General features: G+C 35.6%; 1 protein-coding gene across 2 annotated transcripts in view; it reads right to left on the bottom strand.

Moving 5' to 3' along the window:
• The window catches only part of LOC138700255 (neuropeptide CCHamide-1 receptor-like), a 215896-nt gene that overhangs the window by 69098 nt on the left and 132948 nt on the right, over positions 1–13850 (bottom strand). Inside the window, exon 1 of one of the 2 annotated variants that reach the window (XM_069826748.1) lies at positions 8800–9743. The exons of the other annotated variant lie outside the window; for it this stretch is intronic. Within the exon in view, the coding sequence (XP_069682849.1) occupies positions 8800–8882 (83 nt within the window). The 5' untranslated portion in view covers positions 8883–9743. Of the gene's footprint in view, positions 1–8799; positions 9744–13850 lie in introns of those variants that run through there. 2 annotated transcript variants of the gene reach the window in all.

The raw sequence follows: 13850 nt of genomic DNA, 5'->3' as shown, positions 1-13850 counted from the left end.
ACTTCTACATAGGACGCACAGGCAGATCATTTCAAACACGTTACAAAGAACACCTCACAGCCATAACAAAATTACAAAACACCTCCACATATGCAGAACACATCACAAATGCTAACCACACCTACAGGGACATCAACACAGACACGGAAATACTACACATCCAACCAAAAAGCCAGAAACTAAACACACTAGAACAATATGAAATATACAGACACATAAAAGCACACCCCAATGAAATTCTCAACACACAACTCAGTTTCAGAAAACACACTCTTTGACTCCACACTACACCACACGAACACACCCTCACAGGAAACAAAACAAGAGGCGCCAAGACCAACAACGACCAGTTCTGAGGATGACCCATAAAAGATCGAAACATGTAAACCAGGTACGATAGAATTTAACACAAGAAAGTCATAGAATACATATTCCGATAAATTACATACGACTGAATCAAAGCAGAATCTTTAGTGCTGATACATAAAACGCTTGAAGTGTTCAAAGAACTGAAGTGACGGACGATAACGGTTTGTTATTATTGCGGAGTTCATTCTACTGTAGATTACGATGAGAATTATAGTTGTAGGATGAATATCGTTAATCTCGCAACGGGGGCAATACACTTAACCTTATTTGAGAAAGAAGAAGAAGATAAATATTTCCGTAAAACACTGAACTACGATGTGCACGGATGAGTTTATGTATTTCCTGTTGTTGGCTCTCATCTCCTTTTTCGTCTTCTTTTGTCAATTTCCGAAGCTTGCGACACGTCCTTCTTAGTTCTCCGTATCTCTCAATCAATATTATTCATTCCAGACGCGTCTTTAGCAGCACGATGTCATCTTTTCGTGCCAGAATCCGGATTAAAAGTGTAATTTCGGCAAATAAAGATAGAATTCGGATTATTACGGAACTGTTTTCTCAACTGCCTTTGTTTTCGAGTCATTTTTAATTCTTGTTTAATTGATCTTCATAATAATGTTCTGTGCAGACTAAAATTTAAGTCCACACATTACATCTTAAGCAACATCATTCATTCATTCATTCATTCATTCATTCATTCATTCATTCTGAGGAAATTGTGTACCAGTGGAGGGAAAGAATAGCAGAGTTGTTATATAGGCCCTAATAGTAAAATGAAATTGAACGGATGCATTTTCTCAAGGTTATGAATTTGATTTGTTTAAACAGTGGAGAAGCTTAACTCTGACAGTTACTGGCTTTTAAGGAACCCGGAGGTTCATTGCCGCCCTCATATAAGCCCGTCATTGGTCCCTATCCTGAGCAAGATTAATCCAGTCTCTATCATCATATCCCACCTTCCTCAAATCCATTTTAATATTATCTTCCCACCTACGTCTCGGCCTACTCAAAGGTCTTTTTCCCTCCGGCCTCCCAACTAACACTCTATATGCATTTCTAGATTCGCCCATACGTGCTACATGCCCTGCCTATCTCAAACATCTGGATTTAATGTTCCTAATTATGTCAGGCGAAGAATACAATGCGTGCAGTTCTGTGTTGTGTAACTTTCTTCATTCTCCTGTAACTTCATCCCTCTTAGGCCCAAATATTTTCCTAAGCACTTTATTCTCAAACACCCTTAACCTATGTTCCTCTCTCAAAGTCAGAGTACAAGTTTCACAACCATACAGAACAACCGGTAGTATTCTAACCTTCAGATTTTTGACAGCAGACTGGATGATAAAAGCTTCTCAACCGAATAATAACAGGCATTTCCCATATTTTTTCTGTGTTTAATTTCCTCCCGTGTATCATTTATATTTGTTACTGTTGCTCCCAGGTATTTGAATTTTTCCTCCTCTTCAAAGGATAAATTTCCAATTTTTATATTTCCATATCGTACAATATTCTCGTCACGAGACATAATAATATACTTCGACTTTTCGGGATTTACTCACAGTATCAGTAAAATTAATTAAATAAAGTAAGAAATAATTTAAATTGTAGGAAAGGTAATCGTAGTATCAATTTTTACTACTAGAGTGCATTTCCAAAAGTCTCCGAGGTCTACTTTTGAATCATGAATAGAACGTCAACTGCATCAGAAACAAGATGCAAGTGTTCCCTTGTAGTACCTGTGTCATGCGCAAAAAATGACGTCACGCCAATATAGTGTATGAACAACTGGCTTAACTCACACGGACAACAGCACAACCACACCACACCACAAAACGGAGGTTCACTTGTGGGCGGTCAGGAATTAGTATGGAAAGAGATGATAGCAACTAGTGTCCTGCAAAACCGGTTGAAAGCCGAACAATCTTGCATAGCGCTACTGAACGCCTGGCTTTATAGGCAGTATGCGAAGTACATCTGCTTGCGTACTGCCTCAGTATTCGGTTTAACGTGTATTCGAGTTGATTCGATCTCTCTGTGGGTGGACGGCTCTGGCGTATAAAATGAAGATCACAGTGAACCATCCAGATATTATAGCTGCGGATCATCAAGAGGAACAAATAGCATGCAGCGTGAAACTACAGACGTTGTAAAGCGTAAATTGCAGAAAAAAACTTTCGGTATCCACAAATTACCAAGGTTGTAATTTTTGCTTACACTAGAACACTGAATTATAATATTAAAATAATGACACACATAAAAACAGTAAACTCGATAAATAGTAAAACTAAAACAAAAATAACTTTATATCTTCTGAAACCACTACAACCAATGCTTTTAGTATGTTTACTATGACTAGAGAATTAAACGTAATATAGGTTTTCCATTCATTTAAGTGAACCTTATCGCCCCGTACAATCTGCAGGGTTATTTCACTTCTACCCTGTATATGAATAGCTACTGTTTTGGAGAATGCATTTAGAGTTAATAATTATTTAATTTTATGTTTTGTGATTAATTGTTATTCTATTTTGGATTTATTTACTTATTATATCTCACATTATACATTACGCTCATTTCATTTTCTACATACTAAATTGATGGAAAGATCACCAAACAACTATAGCCTCTCTAGCAACACTTGTGAAACGAATATTGGCCATTCCATGAATAAGTGTTTGCACCGAGCGTAACTTTAGACTAGTAAAACAGATTTATTAATACATAAACACAAGAAGTCAACTCTGATCATGTAGTCTATGATAATAGGCCCTAATAATAATTGTGAACATCAAATAGTTGATATTAATACGTGTGTAATAAAATAGTTCTTTGAATGACATTTGTTGTCTCTGAAGTAGATCTTTTCTATACAGAACGATTTGTTTCTAAACCTTGCTATTCTTTTGTCATTCGTAGTTTAGAAATGTGTAAATTATACTTATTTTGTACAGAACAACAACTATTGGGAGCCACAGTAACCGTACTGTTGAAAATAACACTACTGTTTTTTCTTTTTAAATTGATTTCTTAATAAATAATATTGTAACTGCTTAGAATAATTAAAAAGCATGCAACTATTGTTTTAGAGGTAGGCCTATACATTTTCCTTTTAGTTTAAAGTACAAACGTCATAATGGACTGTATGTACTTCTTTGTTATTTTGTTTTATAATGAATTGTAATTATATTTTTGAATATGTTTACATTATGATATTTCACATTATACATTACGTCTATTTCCTTCGATGTCACTGTGTCCATGGTTCATTTATTTGTTACTAGTCAAATTACTGCAAGTTCGAAATACAAAAATAAATGTATTAAAGTGTCAAGTTATTTGTATTCCTATTTGAAGCAAACAAATTTTTGTAATTAAACAAAATAAATATCCTTCAATATTATTACTCTGTTTGTATAGCCTACTGAGAAAATGTTAAAAAGTTATTGTATGATGAAATGTACCTGGTGTTATTTGGAGATCGTATTTTCTTCCTCCTTACCATTTCTTTCTGTGTGAGATTTGTGTTCTAAATAATTCGCGATTTTACATGAACTTATGTAATATCGATCATTGGGTTATACAAATCGAACAAGATTCAGTCAATATGTGACGAGAAAGAGTTACGACGTCACCAAATGATGAAGTTATGACGTATACTGTTTAACACTGGTATAGAAAAACGCCAGCTTTATAGCGTTTATTGGTAAGAAAAATATACATGGCTTGTGCACGTCTTGATCCGTGAAAAACTGTAACATTGTTTAACATATCTATAAGCAACTTTCATTAGTAAAACTCTAAAAGTTTAAAATATAAAGGATACTTATAAAGTTACTGCAAGTTCAGAATAATAAAGAAAATATATGTGTTATTTTGTCGAATGAACTGTAAGAATACTTGCAAACACTTTTTTTTTCAATAAGACAACGTAAATTTTCTTGTTACTCCGGTTGTGTACTCGAAAAACGTTATTTGTGCGAGATCGTGCGTATTTGCTTGCTTTCCCCACAAAACCAACACGCGGTAAGTGTGAAATACCACATTCAGTATTCCCAACGTAACACACATAACTATTTCCCTATTCTTACCGCTTAAGCGTCATATTCATTTTACTGCTTTACGCTTTTAACATATTACTTTTAAAGACGTTCAATATAGTAATAATTATAAATTGGAAACTTACCACTGCAATTTCACCTAATTTGCACTGTTAATTATTGTTTTTAAATATTTGCAAAAATTAAGTAAACTCTACAACACCACAAAAGTTACTGCATTTGTAATGCAAGTAATATTAAGGAAGCCGTGAAAAAATCAACAAGATTCCAGACTCATCATAGACTGGGGGAAAAGAAAGACAGACGTATATCACGGCTTGCTGCAGCATAGTAAACACAGAAAACATTTTATAGGAACAATGTTGAAGATAGATATATTTGTTTTCCAGAGTTGCCGTCATTGAACAGAAACCAAGATGGAGATTTCATTGTAACTAATAAGAAATTCCTCTTTCAGGTATGTAATAAACGATCTTCGCACAAAATAATGTACGATACACGAGGGGTATGTTTGTTTTCATGTTCTCGGAAATTAAAAAAGCTCAACTACGTTTCGCTTTTTCAATCTGTTCCTCGAACATCAAAACGTAAACATACTGCTCTTGTAACGCATATTACTATTTCATGTAAATGCGCCTGATGTTCTATCTACTCTGCAATACATCAGGCGTAATCACTTCGACAACCGAGTTATTCGGCCCGATGTTCATCGTAGCCGGTTGAGCTCCCGACCGTACGAATCTAAACCGGTTGTTGCGCAGTTTTGCAGGTCTCTAATAGCAACCATTACTGAAGTCAGTAGCGACGTCTGTCGCAATGAGTGGTCGGTATCACCCACAGAATTGTCACTGTCGGTGGTTGAGCGCAACTCACACATTGTGACATGCCGATCACTCGTCGCCGACACCGATCTTGGAAACGACAGTCGCTTACTTAAACTGTCGACAGCAAATAGCACATTTTGGTACTAAGCTTGCGGTGTGGTTATCTGTGGTCGATATGGACTTCAAGCGAGCACTAAAAAGTGGTCGGTTCCACCGACAACACAATCACACACAACTGCAAAATAATCGCAAAAACGTGGTCCGTGTGAGTTCAGGCTTAACCGTATCTCAGTATGCCCTGGGACAGAATACGGTCCCTAATAATAATAATAATAATAATAATAATAATAATAATAATAATAATAATAATGTTCATCATCATCATAATATCCGTCACGTATTAGACCCTACAGGATCTGTTACGGTCTCATGCCAGCGCTTTTGTGGTCTTCCCAATTTCCTCTTTCCTCTTGGTACATAAGTAAGAATCTGTTTAGGCCATCTAGTGCGATCCATCCTTTCGACATGTTTTTTCCACTGAAGTCGATATTGAACAAAATTAACTATAGGATCCATTTTGAGTTCCTGCAATATGTCGACATTTTTACGGTGTTCCAGCAAAGAGCATCCCGCTGTTCGTCTCATGAACCTCATTTCAGCTGTCGCCAGCCTTTGCTCATCAGCTTTTCTGATTGTCCATGCCTCGCTACCGTAGGTGAGGACCGGTCGAGCTAGTGTTTTATATACCTTTAGCCTTGTATGTTTCTGAACATGGGATGATTTGAAGACGGCGTTAATGACGCCAGTGATTTTTATAAATTTAGATATTTTGTTCGACATATCTTCATCAGTGATGTAAGAGAGGTTATAACCTAAATAGTTAAAGGAATTAACACGTTCAATTAAAGTATTATTTATCATGATCTTACTTGGAATTGGATTCTCTCCCGAATATGCCATGACTTTTGTTTTCTCTTTTGAGATTTCCATATTGAAATCTGAGGCGGTTATTTGCAAATTATAAATGGCTCTTTGTAAAGCATCTTTGTTTTAGCGATAATAACCTGGTCGTCGGCAAACATTAGTGTATCGAGAACTGTGTTTCGATTAATTTGAATTCCAGCGTGATGACTTTGCCTCCAAATGTATAAAATATGGTTCATATATATAATAAACAACAGAGGGGAAAGACCGCACCCTTGTCTAACACCTTGGTTTATAGAAGTCCAGCTAGTAGTTCCGCGTTCAGTTCTTATGGCAATTTCATTTTGTTGATATAAATTATAAATGGAGAGAATGATTTGGTTTGGCATATTATCATAGCGTAAAATCTCTAAAAGTTTATTTCTATCAACGCTATCAAATGCTTTTATGAAATCAATAAAAGCCAAGTGGGTTGGCACATAATTTTTTGTTTTCTTTCTTATAAATAGGTACTACAATGGCTTTTTGGCAACTTTCTGAGGGTTTCGATCCTGCCCATATATTGTTTAAGAGATATAAAAATCTATAGGTAAATTCTTCTCCAGCGTATTTAAAAAGCTCGAAATTTAAATTATCTTCGCCTGGGGCTTTCCCGTTTTTTAAACGTTTATATACTTCCATGAGTTCATCAGAAGTAATAATATCTGTTGTGTTGTTGTTGGAAGTCTGTAATGTAAGAGAGATGTTTTTTTGAAACCATATATTTTTAAAGTAATCAAGTAGAAGTTCGTTAGGAATAGGGTTTATAACAACATTTTCTTTTCTTTACTATAATAATAATAATAATAATAATAATAATAATAATAATAATAATAATACCACAAATGATTTTAACCCTTAAATTGGCAAAACTTCATTTCTCACACTAGTTTATTAAACCGTGTCGGACTGTAAAGAAAACAACTATCGCAATGTCCGTATTTTATAGGCTATGTTGTACAATATTATAAGTATTGTGAAATTTTGGTTAAATTTAATTTTCCTAGCAATTTTTTTCTATTGTTCTATGAAAATTATAGCGTATAGCCTATTAACCTCTTGTATCTTATAGGATACATTGTGAATTTAAGGGTTAAGGAACCCGCAGGTTCATTGCCGCCCTCACATAAGCCCGTCATCGGTCCCTATCCTGTGCAAGATTAATTCATCATCATCATCATCATCATCATCATCATCATCATCATCATCATCATCATCATCATCATCACGCATCGAGGGCAACGTGTACGGCGGCAAAAGGGTCTACAACTTCGACGAGTGGTCATAGATGGAAACGTTTGGGTGAGTGACACAATGTTAAGTGCCCGCCATTGGATTAAATTTGTTTTTTAGATATATTTTCTAGTTGTATATACTTTTTCTGTTAAGTATTTATTAATAACTAGCCGTATCCGTGCGCTCCGCTGCACCCGTTAGAAATAAATATAAAGTAATTACATAATTAACATAGGACATTTGATCCAGGAAACATTCGCGTTTGACATAAGGATAAATCGTTTATTATGTTACTTAATTTAAATTGTATTTGCATAATTAAAATGCGATCATTTTGATCCAGAGACCACTCATTTGGTCATAAAAATTATTTTAGAAAATACAGGAAACGAATGTACAGAATAGCCTATCAAGTTTTCTGTGCATAAGAAGCTATTTTAATCTTACCTGTCCTCGATTCACTCAGAAGTCACTGTAATAACATTATAGCATTATGTTCATCTAGAGAAACTACACTTTCCAATGGTGAATTAATAATTAATTATACAAATCGGTTAATTTAGCTTCCGATATTACTTCATACAAACACAGAAACATTCTCTGTAAGCTATCTTTCATAGCTTTCGATTGTTGTTGTCCATGGCTCCTTATAGACGAAGTCATTTGTTTTTTAATTCGTTACACGGCCTTAGATGGCAGTTATTTTAATTTTAAAACTCATTTATCTCATTAAATATCAGTCCTATCAAAATTTTTCAAGGAATAAAACGTATCGGAAATTATGTTTAAAGAAACGTTTGTTATGTGACATTTTTCACAAAAATCAATAATAAGCGAGATATTTCGATTTATTTAATTCAGGCCCCCTTATAACCCCCCTTAGAAATAATGTATTTTGAATGCCATATAGCCTAAAATCTAAGTTACAACGAACTTAATTTATATTCCAATTTTCATCTAAATCCGTTCAGCCATTATCGCGTGAAAAGGTAACAAACATACAGACAGACAGACAGACAAAAATTTCAAAAACGCGATTTTCGGTTTCAGGGTGGTTAATTGTATATGTTAGGCCCAATTATTTTTGGAAAATCGAAAATTACCAGAAAAATTTCGGCTACAGATTTATTATTAGTATAGATATAGTGATTTACTTTCCTATTTTCATATTGAATATGCACTTTCTACGTAGAAATCAAGGTGGTAATTATCTGAGGGATGATGAAAATAAAAAAAATAATAATCATCATCAAAATCATAATAATAGCGAACTGCTATATATGGAGAAATCAAACCCTCGCTGTGCACCTACTGTGCCTATATAAATACAAATTCAATAGCTATATTCATACCTGTTACAGTTTAATGTTGAAAATTTTCTCCTTGTGCTCCTAGACTCGCATTCACATTCCTTATTTTGTTTGCAAAAATCCATGATAGGTCCAATGAAGGAATGTTCCCAATGAATGTTGTGATGGCTTCAATACCGTTTTTCATTGCTCCCTACAGATAAATTGGAGATGTCAAATCAGGTGAACGTGATGGCCATATGTCCCCGAGCACATCATGTAAAATCACCATGGTGTTATGAACTGTTATGTGCTGTAGTACTGTCTTGGTAAAAGTTGTCGTGTAAAATGTCGCCTCAGTTAAAGAGAACAAAATTATTTCACAATAATGTTTAGCATATTATGATGTTGAATAATGTTATGCCAACATTATACCTATTATCAGTTTCGAGAAATTGCGCACTATATACCAATTTTCTGATCATGTAACGATGCCTAGTGCATCGGATGCTGGGTAACCGATGACCAAATGCGGCTGTTTTGATTGATCACGTAACAGAATAAATAAAACGAGACCACATCGGAAAAAACAATATTACATCGAAAATAATCTCCTCATTGACAGTAATAAAAGCTTACGAATCACAGGTAATACTCAGCACGACTGCCGTGGTCCTTTTCTTGTGGATGGTACACTGTTCTGTTGTATCTTGTGCTGCAGTATGAACACCCTCTCTTTTGGTACAAATTTACTACGAGACTTCGTTGAACTTCTTTCATGCGACGCGATATAGCCTACTCGTAGTTATATGTTAGCTCTGTCAAATCACGGTATATCCTTCACTGATCCTTCTACAATATTTATTGATTAACCGCCGCACTGGATTGCGATGTGGCAGTTCTATATTAGAAAATTTATCGATAAACTTACTTCGCACTTGTTCCGACATTCACATCCACTACGGAAGACTTGTAATGTCAAAAACACACGAGAGCATCGAATAACAATACCGTTATGAATGCAGTAACGCGCACGGACTAAGTGATCCATTTCATTATGAGAAATGCGAGAGGTGGGAGGGAACAGAAGACGGTGTTGGATGGTTGTTGACCTGTCTGAAGTCACGTAGACCATACTTAGTAATATTAACACTCTGAGTAATCCAAGTGACTTTTTTACATTGGGGAAAGATTAAAAATAAGTTAAATTCAGTTTATTTTATAAAATATACAGCAGCACTCGTTGAAATGGGTATCGGGTAAGGAGTGTATCGGAAATTGTAAAGAAGGGAGAGAGAGAGAGAGAGCTACCGTAGCTAGTGCTAGCAGCGAATAGGGATTATAAAGAATGGACACTGAGCGAATTTTCCTGTGTTTTGTTTCTTTGTGCGCCAGCGGCTAGTTCCACTTTCAAGCGCTAGAGGTAGTGTAATCGAGCATACGCTAAGATAATAATTGAGAATAGAATTAAGGCACAGGATCCAAACATCGCCTACCTTATTGCATAATCCAGTAACGCTTTGCTTCAAATAAATTCAAGTTAACAGCTTTTCCTTATTTCTCAGTGGCAAACTAGTTGTAATAATAATATTTTATATTTCAGATATCATAAATTATATTATAAAATAATACAATGCATTATAAAATTAAGTATCGAATTCGTTTAATATTTGTATACTACTGGGTTCAAAAAGTTCCCGGAATTTTACTACCATTTTTCGTATTAATATATAACAAGGGATATTATACATTTGTTTTGTTGGTAACATTCATGATGTCATTTCCTTAAAGTTTGTTGATAATGGCGATTGTTGGTTTTGAGTTGTAGGCAATTGTTTATCATAGTGTTTTGCTTGTTCGTCGCATTTTGTAATTATGTCCACAGAGCAAAGTACAAACATCAAGTTCTGTGTTTTGTTACACAAAACTCCTGCAGAGACATTAAGATTGTTGGAAGAAGCATATGGCGAAGCAGCAATGAAAAAAAACTGAAGTGTATGCCTGGCATAAACGCTTTTCTGGTGGCCGCGATAGCATCAAAGATGACGTATGCAGCGGCCGACCAACAACTGCAACAAATGAAGCAATCGCTCAGCGTGTGCGTAATGTTGTGAGGGACGACCGACGTAAAACCATAAAAGAGATAGCAGCAGAGGTCGGAATATCAGTCGGAAGTGTACACAATGTTCTTCACAAGCACCTCAACATGCATTACGTGTCTCAGAAGTTAGTTCCGAAAATGTTGTCGGCAGAACAGAAAGAAACAAGAATGACTCTTGCTGGGGACATGATCAGTATGGCTGATGAAGATGGTGATTTCTTAAACAAAATTATTGCTGGTGATGAAACTTGGTGCCACTTGTACGACCCAGTCCCTAAACGACAGTCATCTAAGTGGAAATCGAAAACATCTCCTCGGAAGCAAAAATTTCCTAGGGACACTTCCAAAGGCAAAGTTATGTTGGAAGTTTTCTTCGACTCTCAGGGTCTCATCCACCATGAGTTCATTCCAGAAGGTCGTACTGTAACGAAAGAATTGTACGTAGAAATCCTCCGTCGCCTCCGGGACACAGTGAGAAGGAAACGTCCAGAAAAGTGGGTAGAAAACAACTGATTCCTTATGCATGACAATGCACCTGCTCATCGCCCAATTATTGTAAAGAATTTTCTTGCCAGGCACAACATAACTGCTTTGGATCACCCACCATACTCTCCTGATCTCTCACCCCCTGATTACTTTCTGTTTCCCCGTCTGAAAAGTCATCTGAAAGGACGGAGATTCAATGCTGAAGAGGTTATCGCAAACGCGACGAGAGCACTAAGACGGGTTTCACAAAATGGCTTCCAGGCCTGCTTCCAGGAACTCTACACGCGTTGGCAAAAGTGTGTTGTTCCGGAAGGCAACTATTTTGAAGGGAATGCTGTAGAATAGTGTTTAAGGTATGTTGTTTCTATGATACTAGCAAATTCCGGGAACTTTTTGAACCTAGTATGTATAATATAATATAGGTATATGGTTTTACTTCTCGTAAGAGTTTTATTTTTCCATTTTCAGCGCTATCAAATCATTACATATTTTAATTGTCGTTGGGGTCAACGTCTCAACTGTCATTACAAAGGAACTCTAGAGTCTAGACATTACAGTTAATGAAGGATTTATTATTTTATGGATCCAATTTATTTTATTTGAGTACATAATGTACCTAGATGTATTAATTGTATGTGTTATATTTCCGCTGTGTCGACTGCTAGCTGGTGTGATGTCAGCGCCAACTCTAGGGAGAAAGCAGAATCTGACGCTCTAGCTGGCTTGAAGGTCATTGAAATCGGTCCGACTACATCAAAGGTACCGACGCGAAGAGTCCATTCTTTATAATCCCTATTCGCTGGAGGGAGCGTCCAATGGATATTAAGGCTGGTTCACAATAAACCGGGAACGGAAACTATAACGAGAACGAGAACGGAAATAATGTCAAAACAAATGTATTCAAATCTGAGCATGCACAATAGTTAGTTGTGAATGCTCACATTTAAATACATTTATTTTAACATTATTTCCGTTCTCGTTATCGTTATCGTTTCCGTTCCCGGTTTATTGTGAACCAGCCTTTAGTCAGCAGCTAAAGACGAGAACGCTATTTGCCGCACCGTTAAATATTATCATATCGTAGCTCCTATGATAGTCAATCAATCGCGATGTAAGTTTTAAGATTCATAAATAAATGTCTAAGGAAAGTATAGAAAAAAATCGAAATCAAAACCTTTTTTTTGAAAGTGAAAAAAAAAAACTTCGAAGTGACCTGTTCAAAAAAGACATTGACAACCTCAAAAGTTAGTATGCGGCAAACTTTTTTCTTTTTCACTTTAGAGGGGGGGGGGGGGGTCAAAGCGAGAGAAATGTTTAGAAATAATGAAAATCAGTTTCAAAAGTGATTGCTATTCAAAATCTTTATTAGTTTCTGTGTTATGGCATGTTAAACAAAGGAGTATTTTCGCCTGGCGGATTTCCGTATATATAGTGACTAAACTTTTGTCTGTTAGAACTGCGGATTCTAACAGAAATCATCGCGGTGATTTCAAATTTGTTTTCGAAATTTTTCCATTGCTTAAAGTTTTCGAGCTAATCGCAAGTTTTGAAATGTAATAAAAATGGTTCTATTACATAAATAACAGATATATTTCTGCTCAGTATTAATGGGCTTCTTTTTTAGTACAGATCCAGAAGTACAATGGATTCTAATAAAAGGAAGACGTGTTTGGTTGTAATTGAAGGGTTCCGTCAGAGATTGTCATAAGCCAAACTCTGTGCATTTTTTAGTTTTACTGCTGTTACATCATATTTGTAACAGACGTCTCTAAATCCTTCTTCTTAGTTGACATTTACTGACATGAAAAATATTTATGAGCCATTATTATCTGCATCATTGCAAACTTTGAAAACGTGTTGGAGATATAGTCAAAAGCCACACAAAACTGGCGGCAGGTGAAAAAAACTGAATATTTGGGGTGGGGGAAAATTCTGACTATTAGCCTACACTCTAAATACGTCATACCACTTTTGACCAATTAAAAGGTACGAAATGACGTGTTTCAAATAATCATGGCTGCTTATCCTACAATTTTTATCACTTCCCTAGCATTTGTTTTCATAATCTCCCTAGTATTTGTTTTTATCATCTCCCTAGCATTTGTTTCTTTGTTTGCTAACGTTGTACTTTCAATAATTGTACATTTTAAAATGATTCATGTTCATTTCATCATCCTTAAATAAAACTTTTCTATCATTTATCTTGTTTTTATGTTCAGGTTATGTTACAGGTTCTTCTGTATGATATTATAGATACTACGTATGTATGTATGTATGTATGTATGTATGTATGTATGTATGTATGTATGTATGTATGTACAGTGTTCTGCCCAAGAGCAGGTCTTTAACTGCAAATCCAGCTTTTCCCATTCTTCCAAATTTCTTGCCTTCCCCTTAATCTCCCTATATAATACTTAACGTTGTCTATCAGCTGATATCTTTTACCCCGAACTCTTCTCCCGTTCACCATTCCTTAAATATCGCAAATTAACCAATTAGGCCCACATCAAAGGAATCAGTCACTGCA

This window comes from Periplaneta americana, chromosome 5, assembly GCF_040183065.1.
Source record: "Periplaneta americana isolate PAMFEO1 chromosome 5, P.americana_PAMFEO1_priV1, whole genome shotgun sequence".
Taxonomy (NCBI): Eukaryota; Metazoa; Arthropoda; class Insecta; order Blattodea; family Blattidae; genus Periplaneta; species Periplaneta americana.
This window is presented reverse-complemented; position numbering and strand designations above follow the sequence as displayed.